We start from the raw sequence: 21205 nt of genomic DNA on the forward strand, positions 1-21205 counted from the left end.
AGGCAAGCTGTTCCACTGGTTAATTGTCCTAATTGTAAGGAAGTTTCTCCTCAATTCCAGGTTGCTTCTTTCTATTACAGTGGTTCTCAACCTTCCCAATGCCGCAACCCTTTAATACAGTTCCTCATGTTGTGGTGACTGCCAACTATAAAATTGGTGTCTCGGTTCCTAAGACCATCTAAATATGTGTTTTCCGATGGTCTTAGGTGACCCCCGTGAAAGGGTCATTCGACTCCCAAAGGAACCACTGCTCTATTAGTTTCCATCCATTGTTTCTTGTCTTGCCTTCTGGTGCTTTGGAAAATAAGTTGATCCCATCTTTTTTGTGGCCCACCCAAACAGCCCTCAAATATTGGAATACTGCTATTCCATATTTGAATATGAATTCAAAGGGCTTGCTCTGCAGTAAAGGTCTCCATAGATTCCAGGCAACAGGACAGGAATAGGAAATACCTTTTAAAGGAAATTGCAAGGAACTCTGTACTGAAGCTCTAATGGTGTGCAAACACGATTCAGTGGAAATGCCTACTGTTTTATTCGAGGCCCGGGGCTGATTTTGGAGAAGCTATGTGGGATCAGATGAGAAACTGCTCAGAATCCCAGAGAGTAGGCTAGTCTGGGAAGTTAAAACGTCCCAATTTGAGGGAAGTGTAAAATTCATCTTCTATAAACTCAGCCAGTTACGGACTTGGGTTTCAGTTGCTCAAATGGAACAGGAGGTGGGGGGAGGAGTGTTTATCTAGGGTGGGCAGTGAAAAACATGAAATATGCAATTTAGCTTTAAAACAAAATTATATGAGCATTCTTCAAAACATTCAGCTAAGTTATTATTGTCAAGAGTGTGTGGGCTATTGAAAACAAACTGTCCAAGATGAAGAAATCATCTCATATATAATCCAAACTTGGGAAATTCAAGTAATGTCATAATCAAAAATATGCCATCAGAAAATTCAGGGTAAGAATTGCAAACCTAACAGTTTGCCCTGCAAAAAAAGAACTTGCATTATATTGTTTACAAAAATAATAAGAACAGAATTCAGCATCCTAAGATAAATAACACTTTGTAGGACAATGTTTTTGTTGTGAAGAGTTTTGAGTCTCTTTGTGTAGAAAAGAGTTTTTGCCCTATATGATTTAATAAGAAATTTAAAATGTACTCCTATTCCATTAAAGTTTACAGAAATAGAGACTAATCATATAAGCTAAGCTGTTTTCTTATTTTTATTGATGACATTACGAATATAACTTAAGGGAGGAAAGGCTTTGTGATTATGTTTTACAACACTCAGCCACACCCTCTTTTAATATTGTGCTTACTTTGAATGCTGCAGATGTCTGTATCAATGTTCATTGAAAGCAATTTGAAACATAAAATTAATATCCATAATTATCTATGTCAAGGTGATATAACACTATCAGATTGAAATCCCCATTATCACAGAACACAGTACAGTACAATTTGTTTGGCTCCATTAGCCAGTTCATTGATAGAGCAGAAATTATGTTTACATAATATACATGCCCAAATTGAGCAACCCCATTTTATTTTTTGCTCTATGAACCCAGCTCATACGGTTAATTTATAGATCAGCTGTTCATGTGACCCAGAAGGTTGGGCTAGAATTAAACTACAGATAAATTTATCAGGGCTAAGGATATGATGTGAATACAGCCAGGGTTTCAGGGCCAATAGACATATATTGTACAAGATCACTTCATTGTTCAGCTTTTGATATACCATGCAGCGGAAAGTGTAAAATGATTCAACTACAGGCAGTCCTTGACTTATAACAGTTTGTGTAGTGACCAAAGTTATAACAGCATTGAAAAAGGGGATTTATGATCATTCTTCACACAACCATTGCAGCATCCCCATAGTCACTTGATCAAAATTCAGATGCTTGGCAACTGACTCATATTTATGATGGTTGCAGTGTCCCAGGGTCATGTGATCACATTTTATCATCTTCTGATAAGCAAAGACAATGGAAAAGGTTACAGAATAATAGAATAATAGTTGAAGGGAGCTTGGAAGTCTTCTAATCCAACCCCGTTCAATATACTATTTCAGACAATGAGATTGGTTATCCAATCTCTTCTTTAAAAAACCTAGTGATAAAGCAACCACAGTTATGAAGGCAAGCCATTCTCCTACTTAATTGTTCTGTTACTAACTTAACAACTGCAGTGATTCACATGACAACTATGCAAAAAGATTGTAAAACGGGGAAAATTTCATTTAACAATTGTCTTTCTTAGCAACAGAAATTTTAGACTCACTTGTAAGTCGGGAATTACCTGTATATGATTTATCCTTTCAGCACTAAGCTTTGCTAGCTTTTTCATGGTTTCCTTGCATGAATGCGGTGAGCACTGCAAAAGGGACTGTGGACTTTGCTTAATTGGGACTGAAAATGGCAAAATCTCCAGAAATATAACCCTGCCTCACAGAATGTAACAGCAGGAGGGACAACATAACTGTGAAGAAGACACTAAACACATCCCAGAATGTGCAGTCATCGTGCACAATTTGTGTATTGTAGTCCCAGCACAGTTAGAAGGATGGCTGACCTAACAGAAAAAATATTCAGAGATGTCTTTGTTTTCATAACCGAAATAGAGCTGACTTCATACATTTCAGTTTTAGCCAACACTCTTTAGAAAAAGTATAGGCAGCTGGAATTTTGGGACCAAAACAAGAAAGCAAACAAAAAGAGTTTTGTGAGGACCTTTAGCAGTGGGAGGAACAGGACAACTCAAATCTTTCCCCCCAAAATTGACATCTATTGACCAGATCTGGTAATTTACCAAATTAGTGCTAAGTTTCCAAACTAGAAGAGTAAACTAGTTACTTCTATTGCAAATGCTACGCTTGTCTTCTTATTGGAGGACAAAGTAAAAGGACTGTAGGACTGTAGTCCATCTTTTTAAGAACATCAGAGAAGATGCAGCATACAATATCACATGGAGAACTGTCCACAAAGGCCAGTAGAACAAAACCTTCAAATAAAGACAGGACTTAGCAATAACAATAGTGCTTCATATACCACTTCATAGAGTTTTACAAATGCCAGCCAATTGCCAAGCACCCAAACTGATCACATGACTGCAGAGGTGGTGCAACGGTTGTAACCCTGAGGATGGCTGGCAAGTCACTTTTTCATGGCCATTGTAATTTAGAACCATTGTTAAATAAATGGTCATAAGTCAAGGACTACCTAAACAATGTTACCTTGTGTTATGTTGAGTTAAATGGGATTTTAGTTAGTATGATTGATTTTGATAAATGGATTTACATTCTTGTGATATTAAGAACTGTCATTAATCCATTTGTCAGATAATAGTAGTACTGTTAATACAGCAGTAATACTCTACAAGTGTTTGAGCATCTGTGTATTATTTTAGCCACAAGATGTCACCATTGAGATACCTTATTTTCCAATTTCCAGTATTGAGGGTGAAGCTTCAATGTTATTATCACATATGCATTTTTTGCTGAATTGTTGAAAATATCTACTAAAAGTAACTCTCTTTCTTTGGTAGATCCAGAGCTACAGCAATCTCTAAATATAATGCCGCAAACAAATTCCAAGACAAGAACATTCTGAACCTGGAATCATAATGATTTTATGATTCACACCAGTGTAGTGTGTATAAAATGAAAAAATGGGCCATCCAGACAATAGACTCTTACCGTTATTGTTAGTGGCATGCTTGTGCATTTTTTCTTTTTGTGAAATAGCCAAACTATATACAGTAGAAAATGTTTGCTCGTACCTATTTATTATAAACTATGCCAGTAACATTTTGCCACATTTATCCAATCAAATCTATAGACCTTATCATATTTATTAATGTGATTGTAAGCTGAAAGCGGTGGACAAATTTCATTTATTAGTATTAAAATACTGCAGACAGAGCGCAAGGCAAATGCAAAATCTACATTCTCTGAGAAAAGTTCCTCTACTTTCCATATAACAAAGCTTCATATTCATTACTGAAAAATATTACGCTGAAGGGATTCAGCAGCTTACAGTATTGTGGTTCAATTCTCTATATATGTATATTTAACAAGCTAAAATAGTGAAGCTGTTTGATCCTTTTGGCCATGGTATATGTTCTCTTTCTTTCATTCATCTTTCCCAAGGTGATGTTCTATTAAGTGGGATGAATAATAACCATCATTTCAAGCCAATATCCCATGCTGACAGAGGATGAGGGCACTGTAGGCAGTAGGTTGGAGAAAGCTGGTCTAATCACAGTACACCTTTTTGATCAATTGGCCAGTATTCTTTTTTTTAGACTGAATTATTACCTCTTTGTAGCACTTTTGTTCAACTAGGTCAAATTCCAGCTGTCTGCTGGAAGAGGAGAGGAGTAAAATTTGTGTGCCCAGGAAAAAGATAATGCTATGATGTTGCTTTCTTTCTAGGGAAAAATGATATTAAAACTTTAAAAAAAACAATTCAACCAGAACAGGAATTTGTACAAATAATATGGTATCCTTTTGCAGAAATGTGGCTGAATTCAACAATAAAGATTGATACAGTAAGACCCTAACAGTCTTATGAATTATATCTGATTTTGACTTGACTTTGGTCACCATTCAATTAATTGATATAGTCTGCCATTCCAAATAAAACCTTTATATCAGTTGAAAAACAGGCTATGGAACTGAAGCTCTTCATGAATTATAGTTTGCACTGACATCGGAGAAGAACGGCCAATTAAAAATTACTCTGTCCTAGAAATGGACTGATCACAATATTCCACAGTATCTTTTTCTATTGGGAAGCTAATTTTGCATCTGTCAGCTTTTTCTTGTTGTCAGCCTGCACTGAGGAGGATTTTTATTCCAAGGCAAACTGATATTTCTTTCCCTTATAAAAGCTGCATGGCAAATAGATGAGCCACTCATTCTGCATCAAATCACAGGAACCTAACCGATTGATGTCAGAAGTGTCTTTATTACTACACAATCCAACAGGTCTCCAGTGTAATCAGATCTTAGTGGATGCGGGTTTTTTAAACAAAACCTTGCAACTGCATCAAGATTAACCAGTTTATTAGAGATCACTTTTATAAAATCGTGTATTGCCTTAGATTCCAGATATATTTTCACAAGCAGGGATTCTAAATATGGAAGTCAACAGGAAAGAAAATGTAGAAAGTGAACAGATTATGAACATTTCACTTTCATAAAATTGTTCATTAATAAAAGTGTTTAGTATCAGATCATAGCACACATATCAGACAAAGGATGAGCAAATGTAAAAAAAAATTTAAAAAGGTAAATTCTTCCTTAAGATAAGTTGGATTCCTAACCAGGTTCAAGCCAGTATAGCCTCTGGGCACAGATAAATTATCAGAAAATAAACCTTTTTGCTTTAATCAAATTATTGGGGGGAGGGAGGCTAAATGATTTGTTGCTTTTTAACTCAACTATTATTTCTATTTTTCAGTTCTTTTACATTAAGTACCAGAGAATTCTTGTTGTTTTGAATAATACAATTAATTTAATTTTTTAAAAAAATTCTGAATTTCTTTTCTTCTTCTGCTTTTTGGTCAATTGAAAGAATTTCAGAACCAAATTGCGGTATAGTTCTTTTATGTAATAAAAAGAAAAAGAGGGAGGGGTTAGGAACCGAATACTATTCTAGGGGGGGGGGGGACATTCATTTATTTTTAACAGAATTTGTCTTTCAAGATAGAAAGAACTCTCAGGGCAGTGTTCTCATTACATTTTGACGACACTTCTTTTTCTACTTACCAAAAACCCTACAATTTCATTACAAGTTGTAAGAAGCACCTATGGGATCAGATCAAAATTCCATTGAGTTCAATAATTAATAGTTAATTCAACACCTTTTGAAAGCCTACAAACGGGGCATTGGTACGATGCACCATCATGTGGTTTTATCCAACGGTAATAATGCTGCTTTTAATGATATCAATAGAATACATTATTCTAGATTAATAGTTATCTTTACTTGCATCTTCTTCAACCTATCTGATTCGCACTTAAAGTTGTTGAAAATCAGATATGTTTGGGTCTGCTATAGTTTATTGAATGATCCCAGCCTTGGGGTTTATTAAAGAAAATGAATTAGTGCAATGAACGAATCTAGTCAAACTCTTCTGACATGTTACTAAAATTCCCATTTTAGCAGTGTGCTGTACAAAGAATTTCATTTTGTCTGACCTGAATCTCCAACTATTCAGGTCCTCTGAAGGAGCATGGCTTCTATTAGGCAGAAAAATATTCTTATTTTCTTTTTCCACAGCATCATAATTTCATTACCCTTATACCTTCATGATTGCATCTTGCTGTGCTTCCTAAAATACACTCTTGACCAGAAGTTCTAAATTTTCTTTCTCCTCCATCAGTTTTGCAAGCAATAATAGAATGTATATTGTTGGATAACAACACAGAATATGCCATTGTGATTGAATTAATCCCCTTCCCATCCCATTTTGGATAGATGACTGAAAATTAAACCCATTATTTAAACTTAATAGTTAAATTAAAAGATAGGAGTAGCAACTGTGTCCTTAGTCCCATACTCTACTTTCATTCTGTCATTTGGGTATTCTGCACATTTTCTGTCATTTTTTTTTATCTTGGCTATAGGCATCCAAGAAGTGGCTGATGTCTGAACTACACAAGAAAGATAGAAAACTAAAAGATCTAGTAAACAGTCTCACCCAATTTTACTTAACCTTTCCAGGATAGAGCCTAGAACCGTGATGGCGAACCTATGACATGCCTCTCCACAGGTGGCACACAGCGCTCTCTCTGTGGGCATGTGAGCTGGCGCCCCAGTTCAGCTCTGCCATGCATGCGCCTCCTGCCAGCCCGCTGGTTGTCGGGTCTCCGCCGCACATGTGCAGGGTTCGGCTGCATGCAGGGGGCACATGCAGGGAGACATGTGCACATTCATGGTGCTTTGGGCACTCGGTCCAGAAAAGGTTAGCCATCATTGTGCTAGAACATCTGCATGAAACTTTTCTGCTCTTCTCCTCTGTGTTTCTATCCCTCCCCCCCCCCCCCAAATTCTATAGCCACCCATCAACCATTTGTCTTCCATTTGTTTGTCTAAGGCAAAATAAGTGTTTTTTTGAAATGGCATCACTTCTCAGATTTTTGGAGGCATCTCAGAGCCTCTCTTTTGCTAAGAGAATATGAAGTAATAAGGCCAAAGTCAAATGCAGCCCTCACCCATGCAAAGCAGTGGCTTCCCCAGATCTTTTCACACAGGTTTTTTCCTGCCCCAAAAGTCTCAGTGCAATACTGGCTTGACTTGTGGATCTTCAGCTTAGTTAATCTTGCTGGCTCTTGCTTGGTTGACAATATGACACTGGTTAAAAATCAGCAGCATATTAGAGGAGTAGAGATCATCAGTTGTAAACTTATATTCATACATTTTCTCCTGGATAAAGAAAGAACAAAGAGCTCATTTGTTCCAAGTAAAGAGCAAAGTAGCACTAATAAGGCAGGACCGTAGAGATCAAAGAGGCTTCTACGTTGAGCCATTTTCTGAAACACTGAGGGTATTTGCTCACTTATTTAAGAATCCAGACAATGTCTTTTCCAAACTTTAGTGTGAATTAAAAAAAAAACATCTGCAATGCGTACACTCTTTTAAGGTGTTAAATAATAATTAATTGAAAGTTGGTTTTCAAGTATAAAAACTTCAAGTCAGTTTTTATGTCAACGCTAGAAAATCTTGGAATGGCTTGCGATTTCTTTCAGCTTAGGAGGGAGAGAGGGAGGAGAAGAGAGAGAGAGAGAGAGAGAGAGAAATATTCCACTATACTGGTATATATTCATTCCAAATGTTGAAATCCATCAGTCTTAATTGATGATATGATAGCTTTATTAATTAGCCTATAGGCCATATCAAAGCACAAGATTCAAACACATATCGCCAATAAAATCTTATACATACAGATGTTGAAATCCATCAGTCTTAGTTAATAAAGTTGAAAGAAGATGAGCCATGCAATTCAACAACATCTGGAAGACCCAGGTTACCCTTGCCCCTCCTATCCAACAGGATTATTTTGGGAGAAAGATAAATTTGAAGTTTTTTATGCAAGAATGCTTTCATATTTTCTTGCTGATAATCAGCACTGAGTTTTCAAGTTAATCCCTAATTTAAAAAAGCACAACCCCCTTATCGCAAACAATCACTATGGCAAAAAAACAGGATACAAAACAAGATTCACCCCACTGCCACCAGCCCTACTGCCAAGAAGAACAATGTATTTTAAGACCTAGTCTTTGAAAAAGACAGATCCAAAATGGAGTTAAAGAAAACTGGCACTTTAATATTATGAAACGATTGCAAAAGGCTGCCTTGTAGAAGCTAGCAGGGGAGATTAATGCTCTCATGCATTATTGGAGCTGGTCCTGCAGCCTTTCCAAATAGCTGACAAAACCCTTTGTCACTCCATGGAACCTAGGAAAGCAGCACCAAGATTTGAAACAGATCTTTGGAATGTCCGCTTCCAAGCATCACTATTTTAAAAAAAATAAAAAATAATAATGGACTCATTCAAAAACTTTTGTTTGAGACTATATCTGTGAGGGTGGAAGTTCATTCTCCGAGTTTGTGGGTTGGTTTCCTAACGTTTCACTACCAGGCTAGGTAACATCTTCACTGGAGTGTGGAATTATCCAGAAGCGATTATCCAGAACCAAAGACAAGATACAGAAGGATGAAAGAAACCATGTAATCAATGTAATTCCAAGGGGTTGGAAGATTCTGGCTGTCATTTGCGACATACACAAAAGGGGTGTCGGAAATGACAGCCAGAATCCTCCAACCCCTAGGAATGGCAATAACCCACAAATCCACAGCCACACTGCGCCAGGAACTATCCAGAACCAAAGACAAAATACAGAGGGATGAAAGAATGCAATCAACTTTAACCATTGCAACCATTTCTACATGGGACAAACATCACATCAATTAAAAACCAGAATCCACGAATACCGGCTGGCAGTCAAATACCATGATACCAAATCCTTAATCTCTACTCACACCGACACCAAACCGCACCAATTCAATTGGAGCAACACAAATCGGCCGCGCTACCACCTGCCACGCGCATGAGTTCAACAAAGTTTGGCACTCCACTAGTGATTCCATCAACAGACACGTTGCCCTAAAACCAGCCTATAAACTCCTCAAAATCCAAATCAACCGCACAGCCAACCAGAGACAGCACCAACCCCACAATCCCACCCCTACCCGTTCACCTCCCAATGACCCTGACCTGATGTAATCTCATTACAAGAGCCATCACAAGACTCACTGATGACTCACTCTTGATCGATCACTAGACCCTCACTTGACACAACCACACCTGAAGCCCCTATAAAAAGAAGAATACTGACACTGGCATCGCCTAAACTCTGTTGAAGATGTTACCTACCCTGCTAACGAAACATTCAGAAACCAACCCACAAGCTCAGAGAACGAACCTTCATTTGATTGATTTAGCTGTTTCTAGAAACTCTCTAAAAATATTGTGACTATTTGTGACAAACAAAACATCGCAAAAATATCCTCTTTCATGAGGATACCGAATAAGATTCCAATACATGGGCAATACCTTATATATATTAAGCAAATCACAATTCAAATAATGAATCTTTTTCTCCAATCCCATAAATATTGGAAGATTCCCAAGAAACACAGCGAGTTTTTAACTCATTGTAATTGTTAACTGATATAGTACATGTACTTGCAATGTCTCATATATAACGTGAAGTACATAATTAACCTACCTTCCTCCCTCTCTCCCATTTCACCCCATTTAAGTCCTTCATCAGTCTAGCTACTCTATGCATCTAATACAGTGATCTGCAGCTCATGAAAACATACAACTTTTAATAAAATTTGTTAAAAGGTGATACAGTACTAGATATTTTTACTACCTGGTTTTTTTACTACCGTAGACTACATTTCTGCCCTCCGTAATTTCTTTACTTCACATATACTGAGATAACCTACATGTCCAATAATAAACCAATTCTAGCCAACTGCAAGGAACTAGTGGCATGGTGGTTAAGGTGTTGGTTTAGAATACAGGACACCCAGTTTAAGTATGGAGATTTATTGAACAATATTAGGTAGGCAGGTGGACAGAGGAATGAGTATTCTATGCACCACTGTAAGCTCTGGAGGAAAAGCAGTGTAGAAATCTAATAAATAAGCTAGTATACCTAACTCAGAAGAAAGAAAGTGTTTTGTTGTAGTTCCATGATTCCATAGATGGAGGTTAGAAACCTTGTTATGTACAACAAATTATCCAGAGACATTCTAATGGGTCCTTATTTATTTTCCTTTCATCTCTGTTCTGAGCTGCATCTGGTTACCTTTTTCTGAAATGTAGCCTTTTTTACAGTTTCGCTTTCATTACTCCCAATGGGATCCGAAAAGAGAAGAACAGGGTATTCGCAAAGGCATTGCCCCCAATCTGCCAGCGCAAATGTTCAGTGGCTCACTCGGGTGTCAGCCACAAAGCCTTTAGTATACAGGCAATTCTCAGTAGAGCAAGCCCCCCCCCGACCCTCCCCCAAACCCCCCAGCCTTAATGGGATTTTGTAAAATGACCAATCACCAATCAGTTGATAACTCCCCAAAGTATAAAGCAAGAGCCATGTTCATTAAAAATGGCTTTGTTAACCTTGTCATAAAACAGCATAACTGACTCACTGTGGATCCATCTGAATAGCCAGGGACATCCGCAGCAAGCCAAGATGTTGTCAAAATGATGAAATGTGTGTCATGACAGCACAACACAAGTTCTACCACTTGTGTACTTGCAGGCAACACTGAGGCAGCAGTTCTGTTGTGACACATTTTATCATTGTCCCCCATCTCCCACTCTCACCCAACTGATACCCACATATATAGCCAGGCTATCATTCGACTTTCAGATGATAAAAGATTGGTAACATATACATTTTTTCCTTCCATTTTTTAAAGATAGCTGAAGAGCAAGACAACCTTTGGGACAACTGTCTGTCAAATGAGTCTTTAGATGCAGAGGACACCTGTCACAGATTAATTGTTCATTCACTTAGGGGCCAAAACGTATATTACCCTCTATCAGCATCTGCAGATCTCAGACATTGATTTAAAATACCCAATCTTTTTTTTATATGTGACAGAATACGTATCTATGTCCAAATGGTAGGTATGAAAATGGCTGATCAGAACTATTACTTTGAATATTACCTCAAGTGACCCCATCTCGTTTCTGAGACATCAATATTTCAAGAGAAACTGATATTTTTTTTCTTTCTTTTTAAATGTCCTTTAAAAATCTTACTCTCTTCCCTTGTATGAACCAGGAATAAGGTTTCTTCAATTATATCTTTACACAGGGTTGGATCTCTTTTGTGACAAACAATCAGATCCATTTGTGTAAACTCATCTTCTAATGTGGAAAGTCAGTCATGAATGCAAAATTGTGAAATAAGACAGTAAATTGGTTTTTTTTTTAAACATGGTCAAAAGAATGGAAAAGGAGTCACAGAAACCATTTCTCATCAGAAGGGTCACTTGGTCCTGAGCTGACACAGGCATTATAATCATCTCAGGCATGCATAAAACTTGTCTTCTGATATTGGCTGAGGTTAGTAGCAAATACCAGTTTCTGTCCTTCAGGAAACAGGAAGAACTGGTGCCACAATTACAGCTTAACCTTATCTTTCACACCTCTGGATCTTGTAGAAATTCTTCAGGCTTCTGGCGCAGGGGAAATCTGCTCTTATGTGTAAAGTTTAAGGTGCAACAGCCGCAGGGTACAGGGATGCTCTGCTTTTGTTTTGTTTAAACAGCTCCTCCTTCCATTTTCCCCTAGATAAAAAAAGAGCAAGAGCTGTGAAATCAGTACAACATCTAACCAAGCATCATTCATTGCCTTATGTCTTCAATCAGTCCGATATCTTCACCACCTCAGAAAACTTCCCTGGTCAGAGTTAGACTTCTCAGTAGGGTTTAAAAGGCTCTACCAAAAGTTGTGGCTACAAAGCATGACAGTACCAGCCAGGATGTTGCTTCAAGCAGGACTAAATTCGCCCACCTTGGGATAGCGCCCAGCCTATTATGGCAGTAGCATCCTGGGTACCACAGCTGGCTGGGTGCCTCTCTGAATCAGATGCTCAGTTATCTTTTGGCCAACTTAACCTACCACAGAAGGACCGCTGGGAAGAGAGAGGGAAGGGCGTTGCCGTTGTGCCTTGTTGTGAGCACGCTGAGCGCAGCACTGAACTCAACACACAATTGCCCTTTTAGATGCCAGAGTTGAGCCGCCGCGAGTACACATAACGAGTACCTCTGAGATCGTGCAGAGGGCTTTCCGCCAGCTTCCGCTGGGGGTTCTTCTAGTCCGCGATCTTTCGGCAGTCGGACATAATAGCGGCGAAAACGCGGCGCCACCGGTGGGGGGGGAGGGGGACGCCAACCAGTCCCACCTGCCGCCGCCTCTTTGCAAAGTAAACCGAGCGGGGAGGCGAGAAGAGCCCCGCCCGCTGCCACCGAGGGCGTGGTGCGCGGAGCCGGGCTGCCTCCCGGAGGCCGCGCCTGCCATTGGCTTCTCCTAAAGTGGAGGCTGGTCTAGGCAAGCCGGGAGGGCGGGGGGGTGCAGGGAAAGTTGCTCCCTGCGCCATGCAGTTCCCACTCGGCCCGGGAGTTTGCGCGGGACTGGCGGAGCTCAAGCCCAGGCGCGAAACAGGTAAGCTAATGCCGGCGGGGCTGGGCGAGTGCGGCGCGGTCCGGGACGATGGACCCTTCTCGCATTCCACCCCTTTCCTCGGCTGAGCTACGCAAGCTCAAGCCTCTCCTCAGCGCCCTCGCCCTCCCGGCCCAGAAGGCAGAGGGACGAGTCCGGTCTCCCGTCAACTCCCAGGTTGAATCATCCTTCCCCGCTTACGCCCCACCCGAAGGTGCGGGGGGGAGGGATGTCTGCCCCCGACGGTTCGACCCCCGCGCATCTTTCCCTGGCAACGGGCAGCCCCGGAGCTCGCGGGCTTCGTCTGCCTCTAGGATGGGAGGTAGCCGTAGGACATGGGGGGGGTGGGGGGGTGAGGTAGTTGCTTCGGAAACGTGGAGGTTGTTTTTTAGGGTGTGGCGGGGAATTATTTGTTGGGAAAAGTTGGAAGGGGAGCGGGGGGGATGAAAAACGAACGCGACAACTTTCGGTTTGGGGCAACGGAGGGGACTTGCGAAAAAGTTGCACATTTTCTCCAACAACTTTCTTAGGTTTTGGAGCGGGGTTGAACAAAAGCCACGAATCTTGGTAACTGCAAAAAGCGAGCGCGGATTAAGGCTCTGCTTTTCAGCATGGCCTCCGTAGGGACTAGAACCGCAATAACTTGCTGTCCCCGTAGCGACTCCTCTGAGCCCAATGCTGCGTTTCCAGTCCTCCGAAAGGATACCTGCGGGGGGGTGGAAATCCCAGCGTTTTATCCAGTAGCAGCAATTCATACCGACATGTTTTTGTATCCGTAGAACGTTTGAAAGGAAAGAACGTGTGTAGTAGTTAGGGTAAGAGGACGCAGGTTCAAGGGCATTCTTAGCCAGGAGAAGCTCGTGGGGCGGCTCTTGGCCAGTCCCTGCCACTCTGAACCTGGCCTACCTCACAAGATTGTTGGGGAAGTGGATTGGAAGAGGAAGTATTGTAGACATGGGAGCTCCTGAGCAAAGGGAGAAAAGGAATCTATTACTATTAAATCTAATAAACGAGCTTAGCCCAAACAGACGCCCTCGGGTATTTGGACTACAATGGCCATTCTCCCCTGCTGCTCAGGGTGATGAGACATTGCTATTAAACCCCACTGGGTAAGGTTGCCCAAGGGTGGGGGGGACTTTCAGACACAGGCAGGTTGGTAAAACTGGCTGTAACATATCAAGAGGAATCCAAGGACTTCTCTTTCCCCAGGCTGTTTTGTGGTTTGGCTCAAGGGTGGTGGCACTTGGGTAGGGGAGAAATGATCTTGAGAAGCAGGAGTGCACGGGCAGCATCCAGGAAGGCAGAGTCTGGGAAGAAACCATGATCTCTTCCTCATCCCAGCTTGGTTCAAACTCCTCTCCTCCTCCTCCTCCTCCTTCTCCCATTTTTTTCTGCTTTTTTTTTCAAGGGTGGCAGGACGTGAAAGAGAACTGGTCCCTTCCTAGGGCTGTGGAGTCCCAGCCTGGTTGCATGTGAGAATTGCACCTTCTCTCCGGGCTTCCTTTCTCTGCCTTTCTGCTTGACCCAAGAAGATTGCTTTCGGAGGGCTGGAGCCAAGGACCCTTTGGAGACGGAGACAGCCCAGGGAGCACCGCAGGAGAACAGTCCCTGACAAGAGGTGGTGATGCTGGGGTGCTCTCTTTGGAGCTGTGCATCCCCTGCGCTAAGTGGGGAGAGGCGAGGAGCTGGGGGGCTGGAGCTGTTACTCCTGCTGGTCCTTTCAGGCTGGGTTTGGGCTCAGCAGCCACAACCGCAAATCCTCGCTTGCCCTGCGCTATGTGAGTGCTCCGAGACAGCCCGAACAGTGAAGTGCATCAATGAGAACTTGACGGAGGTGCCGTCTGAGCTGCCGCCTCTCGTGCAGGGCCTCTTCCTCACCCATAACTGCATCAGTAACCTCTCTTCTGCCTCCTTCCTCTCCGCCTCCCTGTCGGAGCTCACCATCCTCGACCTGAAGGGAAACCAGCTGAGCTGGGTGGGCGCAGAGACTTTTGCTGGGCTGACCCACCTAAAGCAGTTGGACCTCAGCGACAATTTGCTCACTTGGCTCAGCCCCATGGCCCTGGGCAATACCAGCAGCCGCTTGGAAGAACTGGACCTGAGCAGCTCCCTCTACAACAACAGTTTTGTGCTCCTGGTGTCTGAGCTGCTCCAGACGGGCACGCTCCTCAACTTGAAGCGCTTGGACCTCTCGGATAACAATTTGATTTATCTGCCGGCCAGGATGTTCTCCGCACTGCCCAGACTGGAGCACCTGGACATGCATAACAACTCCCTGGTGAGTTTGCGTAATGTGTTCTTGGAGAGCCTCCAACAGCTGCACACCTTCAATCTCGGCAGCAACGGTTTCCAGACCCTGAGGAATGACACCCTCCAGCAGCTCCAAGGCCTCCCTTTGCTGTCCCTCAATCTCAGCGGCAACCCCTGGGTTTGCGACTGCCACATCGAGGACTTGGTGAACTGGCTGAAGGAGAGCAAGCAGGTTGAGGCCAAAGAGTCCCTCGAGTGCTCCTACCCCCAGGAGTTGCAAGAACGCTCCTTGGTGAGCATCAATGTGTCCCAACTCGACTGCCCCCTTCTGATCGACGACCAGACCCCTTTGCAGACTTCTTACGTCTTCCTCGGGATAGTCTTGGCCCTCATTGGTGCCATTTTCCTCCTCGTTTTGTATTTGAACCGAAAGGGGATCAAAAAGTGGATGTATAACATCAGGGATGCCTGTAGAGACCACATGGAGGGCTATCACTACAGGTACGAGATCAACACAGATCCCAGGCTAACAACCCAGCACTCCAACTCAGATGTCTGAAGAAGTACTATGGCGAAATGGGCCTGATGCATAATAGCCCTGCATGAAATGTAGACTTTAATTCTTTCCCTTATCCCCCTACCTGCTTCCACTCCGCTTTTCACCTAGACACCAGAGACTTCACTTGTGCAGAGAATTATGTTTCCCTGCACAACGTTCACATTATTGTTATTATGAATGTGGTGCATGGTATTAGGCAGCCTGTGCCATTGCTACTTTCCAGCCTCTTTCCTTTGCAACTCGCTGCCAGCTTGTGGTTGGATATTTCTTAGCATCTAAACAGATAAGGAATGTTCCCTCTTTGTTTCTCCCTCTTGATATTTTCAAAGAGTGAGCATATATTAAAAAGTACCATTCAGCAAAGACTGCCTCAACTTTTTTTGAGAGAGAAACGTTTTACCGATTGCTGGAAGGTTGTTTTTGTGCCTCATAATTGTGAAAAGATTGATAGATACCATACATATTTAGAAAAGGGGCATGTAGAGACAAGCAAGTAAACAGCAAGCGTGCAAAAAGGGAAAACCCTTAGCCCAAGTAAAATCATATCCCTTAGACAAGTAAATTGGTTATTTGCACGCTTGCTCTTTCCTTGGTTGTTTGTACAAACCACTTGTCTGGTTTTGCTTTTGGTAAAAAATACAAGCATTTGCAATTCATGTGAAAACTTGTGTTTTTGAAGCAGTTCTAACATAAATTGCATATGAAGTGAGTTTGCACTGTTAAACAAGTCAATAAATGTTTCTGTTTTGCTACAGTAGGCTATCTTCTTATAATAAGGAAAGTAAGCCCCCAGAATGATATTCTTTCCTTTTTGATTAAAAATTGTGCAAAATATGAAAGGACATCCTTTAAAAAAAAAAAAAAAAGATTTGTTTGGAAGAATGTCATCAATGTAGTTTAATTTTAGACGGACTAGAAAAATGCAAAGTTAACAATAATTTGCACTTTTTTTTGTTAAACTGCATGTGAACTATCATTTCTCTTATTATGCAATCTCATTTTACACAGTGTTGTGACCTAGGAGTGGTTGTACAACAACTCTTAAGTGGATAGAGAAAGGATTAAAGGACACTGATTTTTGAAGCAATTGGGAGCAGGATCTTACTGCTGAATAATGGGCAGTTGTACTTTTTTTTTTTTTAAATCTATGCAAACATTACTTTTGGCAACTGGATGGGAATTACTCCCAGATGCACGTGATCAATCTTAAACTGAAAATGCATATTTCGTTGAATTAAAATATGGATTGTTTCATTGTTCTCACCTTATGTAAACCCAGTAAATTGTGATTTATTCAACAAACTATGATTAAACCAATGGTGGCTTGATGATGAACACATGAACCCAACCATAATGTAGCATGAGTTTCAATGACAACCCATCTCTGGAAAAGGAGTAGAATTCCAAGTGTTTAATTGGACTAAATTATACCTAATGTATCTTAAGCTGCAATAATTAAACCATGGATCTAGATGCACATACTTTTAGAAAACTAACATAATGATAGTATTAAGCCGTAGTCCTGTGGAGTGGCTTACTCCCAAATAAGTATGCTTAGTAATATTGTCTGATTATAAAACAACTTTGTTGAAGTCAGCATGGCTTTAGTTTTCAGTTGAGAGGTTGTACATCTTCAGACCTCAAGGGGGGAGGCTGACATAACTGTTCACCAAACTGGAGACAATATTATACAAGTCTAGTCTTCAAACCTGAGCTAATATTCACAAGGAATAACATAACAGCTGTGCAAATGTATATTTTATGGTTTAACTTGTGCATGGCTATGACTTTATGTGTATCTTTGCACATTTATAGGGAAGGATGTTTTGCAAACCATAGTGTCACCTTCAGTCTGAACATAGTGATAGTGCAGGAAGTGTATTAAACACATTCTTCTTTGATAAAACTGGAATGCATGAACTGTGATGCCAATCTGCATATCAGCTCTAAATAGATACATTTTACTTTCTGTTAACAATTTTTGGAAAGTTGTATATCACATTCTTGGTATTGCTTGTGAAGTACTAGGTCTAATAAATCACAAATAAGTTTACTATAGCAATAAGCAATCTTACCCATATTGGTCTGGAAATAATTTCCAACTAAATCAATGGCATGGAAATCTATGTATGTATAAAGTAATTAACATTATTCAGAATGTTTATAGCTTAACTCTACCACTGTTTATGAAGCTTCCACTCTCATGTGCACACACCATTACGGTATTGCAAGTTCTGCTAAATCTCTTTTTGCAAATTCATTTGTTCCAATTTTGAGGGAATGAAGAGAAATAAAATCTGTACTACTGATTATGCTTTTATTTCACAAATACAAATTTTCTGATTTTAATCATTTCTTAGTCTGTAATATTACCAGAGTTAGTAATATAATTCTATTGTGGTATAAGCTCCTTTAAAAAGTAAAGTAACAAAATACAGCAGGTACTAACTAAAAATAGCATTTTGAGACAATGCTAGTGTTTAAGTCATTTTTTCAGTGTTTTCAATAGAAAACTGAATTGATGGGGGGAAAATACTGGTTTTGGGAGGTGCACTGCATTTTCTTAAGCAGTTGTGCAATGCAAATCTTAATTTGACCAATGAAAAATGTACCGACCAAACAAATGAATAATGTTAGCATATATTAATATTACAGGAAAATATCAGGTTCTTAAGGTTCTGGATGGCGTTGTATGACATAATATCTTTATATTTGAATCAATTTGAATCAAATAGTCTTTCATTTTTTAAAAAATCCAAGCACATTTCCTTGTTTCCTAATCAATGAATATTCTGAATCGGTGTTAATCAGATTGTCTAAAGTGCAATAGACTTTTCCAATAAGAGGAAGACAATTATAAAGAATTGTTTCTGTTTTGCAACTCAGCTCTATCTCCTGCTTTTCTATGCATATGTTAATACAGGACATGTTGAGATGGGCATATAGTGCTCTTAAAACTTTTTAGAATTGTTCACCGATAGACAGATATTTTCATCTAATTGTTATGTTAGTTTGATATAGAATTAAAACATACAGAATATAATTCTCTAGCAGCTGAAACCAATGCATCTAATTCCTTTTCTCTGCAACATCCAACTTGAAAGTATTTCTCTCACTTTCTTGGAGCTGGTTTTTCTGACGTTGGAGCCCCTTGGTATATTTCACAATTTCTATTTCCTTAGCAACTGATAGTGCTTAGTAGGGTTTATAAACGTCCAGATTGGTAGGGTTTATAAACGTCCAGATTGGTAGGGTTTATAAACGTCCAGATTGGTAGAGTTTATAAATGTCCAGATTTGCTCAGGAAATCTTTTAGAAAGGAAGTGTTTCAAAACAAATCAATGCTACTTTGTCTTTATCCAAGAACTTTATTCAAAGTCAAGTGTTAAATGCAAAATGGATCACCCCAAGAGATACTGACACACTATTCCATCCCAATAGGTTGTGATCAACATACTACATACTACCACCACGGTATTGAAAGGAGACCAAGGTCAATATGAGCTTTCTCCAGGAATACTTGGAGTCTTCATAACTCAAAACACCTCCAAACCAACGCTGCCTGTACCTTAAGGCTTCTTGCTTACTGTAATACTTCAATTTTCAGACTATTAAGATATGCCATCTACACACCAAAGCCAGAACTACATTACGATGCAAGTGTAGCCAGCCATTTAGAAAGAACCCTACATGTGAAAGACCATTGCCAGCTTCACTTTTGTTCTCTTTCCTTTATATCGGGTGTCAAACTCGTAACATCATGGCATTGTCACATGATGTATTGCAGCTTTTTCCCCCCTTCGCTAAACCGGGTGTGGGCTGGCCAATGCGGGACTCATCTGGGCTGCAGGCCTTGAGTTTGGCAGCTCTGCTTTAGATGGATTCTTACCACTGAGCAGCATTTTCTCAGGAAAAGTAGAGGGGACACTAAGACAGGACACTTGTGTTGCACCATATCAGAAAGCCTGTCCTGTCACATTCTTTCCACCAAGTCTCTTTTCCATATGGCAATCTATTAATTCAAACCAGGATGGGAAGAAGTAGACAAAAAGATGGTGATGCCTATAAAAACTTCAAGCTGTAGTTTTTGCCTATTTTCAACCAAATCATGGTTGCTTGTATTATCTTTTTTTTCCCCAATACCTGAATGAATAGCTTACCTCACTTCACGTGGTCTGCATAAATGTTCTTCCAGAGCTTTCCTATATGAACCGAGGCCAGAGACTAGGATCTTTTGCATACTGTAAAGATGCTCTTCTCTTGAGGACCAGCTGTTTCTCAAGTCATCTGACATTTCAGTAATCCTATGATATGAGTTCTAAAACCTTTGATCATTTTGCTCCCCTGTGATTTTTTTCCCTGCATGCCAACTATATCCATGTAGTTATTAACTTGTTAATGTTGTAGATACTTAATTAATGTGCAATAATAAATAAGGAAGGTGCACTTTGATGCAATGATTGAACCCGAATCCTTATTTCCCTTAAAACTATCTGGTAGTTTCAGGCATGGATCAAAGGCCTGCCCATTAGTTTCAACGATGCTCTATAGATGCCTAATCCATTACATGACAATGTGATTGGACAGCAAGACTGTTGATAAGATTCCATTATGACTTAGTAATTTGAAACTCTTATTTTTTAAAAATCTCTACTTCAAAAGTGTATTTTCCCCCTCATCCCACCTTTGATCTGTTGCCAGTGGACTGGATAAACATCTGCCTGGACTGTTGCTCCTTGTACTTGCTAAATTTCCTCTCAGATCAAGATACTTAAGGAGCAGCAGTTACAGCTGGAAAGATCAAAAATCTGATTTAATTTTATCTTTCTTTTTTCAGTGATTGAATGAATTCAACCAACAAAGGAAACCTCTCTGTGGGAGAAAAGAGAATAAGGCTTGGTTCAAGAGAGTTTGCAATTCCAACTTCCATATTTCACTCTTTATGTACTGCAAAAACAAGGTGGAATTTATGTCCTTGGCATGAAGTGGACAACAACCCGTTAGACTGAAACAGGGTCCTGTCATTCTCATGGACTCCCATATGCCTGCTGTGTGATAGATGAAAAAACCTACGGATGGTGGTTCTTTTGGAAATATCTGTAATATGGGCATTGTTGTGCATTTTCCCCTCTTCATGTCTTAAAGTTGCATTGTAACTGCAATTACATACTGGGAGAAATTGGAAGTAATTTTGATTTAGGGAGAGTTAAAAATGGGCTTCATTTGGCTGACTGTGAAGAGAGTTTTGGGAAAGATTCTGATTTTCTTTCTTAACGTGGGGGAAGCAACCTGATATTCTCAAGATATATTTGACAATTTGTACATTCCAGAGTGGATGGGAGTTGAAGTTGAAAACATCTAGAAAACCACAAGTTGCCTATGGTTGCTCTTAACATTGGCAACTATGACATGCATAATCTTCAAGCAAGCTGGCAACATAGACTCAGGGATAGAAGTATTTCAGAAGAACCATGGTTTGTGTATATATATATATGTATATATAAAGATATTTCAAAGTTTGGACAGTATTGGTTTTCACAGCATGATTGTTCCTTTCAGTTAAATAGCAGCTAAAATCTATCAGGGAAAATGTTTGATAATATCTGACATTCTTCCCCCATTCTATTTCAGCACCTATTAGTGGCT

At 40.3% G+C, this 21205-nt stretch overlaps 1 protein-coding gene and 1 long non-coding RNA gene across 5 annotated transcripts; one reads left to right on the forward strand and one right to left on the reverse strand.

The window, feature by feature from the left end:
- Positions 1 to 3795: 3795 nt before the first annotated feature.
- LOC309388485 lies at positions 3796 to 12470 on the reverse strand. Of its 2 annotated transcripts, XR_014174789.1 has the most exons (4): positions 12355 to 12470; positions 11736 to 11876; positions 7220 to 7430; positions 3796 to 4428 (listed from the first exon to the last, which is right to left on the reverse strand). It is a non-coding gene; the product is annotated as an uncharacterized lncRNA (long non-coding RNA). The 2 variants fall into 2 exon arrangements; XR_014174790.1 differs by lacking the exon at positions 3796 to 4428 and having other exon boundaries at positions 6826 to 7430.
- A 143-nt stretch (positions 12471 to 12613) lies between these two features.
- Positions 12614 to 17908, forward strand: TPBG (trophoblast glycoprotein). Of its 3 annotated transcripts, none has more exons than XM_081945853.1 (2): positions 12614 to 12753; positions 14159 to 17908. In XM_081945853.1, exon 2 carries the CDS (start codon positions 14375 to 14377, stop codon positions 15557 to 15559), a length of 1185 nt encoding a protein of 394 aa, XP_081801979.1. In that variant the 5' UTR covers positions 12614 to 12753; positions 14159 to 14374; the 3' UTR covers positions 15560 to 17908. The 3 variants fall into 3 exon arrangements, with proteins under 3 accessions (XP_081801979.1, XP_081801980.1, XP_081801981.1); XM_081945854.1 differs by lacking the exon at positions 12614 to 12753 and adding an exon at positions 12800 to 12927; XM_081945855.1 differs by lacking the exon at positions 12614 to 12753 and adding an exon at positions 12957 to 13072.
- Positions 17909 to 21205: the final 3297 nt, after the last annotated feature.

The sequence above is a fragment of the Natrix helvetica genome, assembly GCF_964273705.1.
Source record: "Natrix helvetica genome assembly, chromosome: 2".
NCBI classification, from domain to species: Eukaryota; Metazoa; Chordata; class Lepidosauria; order Squamata; family Natricidae; genus Natrix; species Natrix helvetica.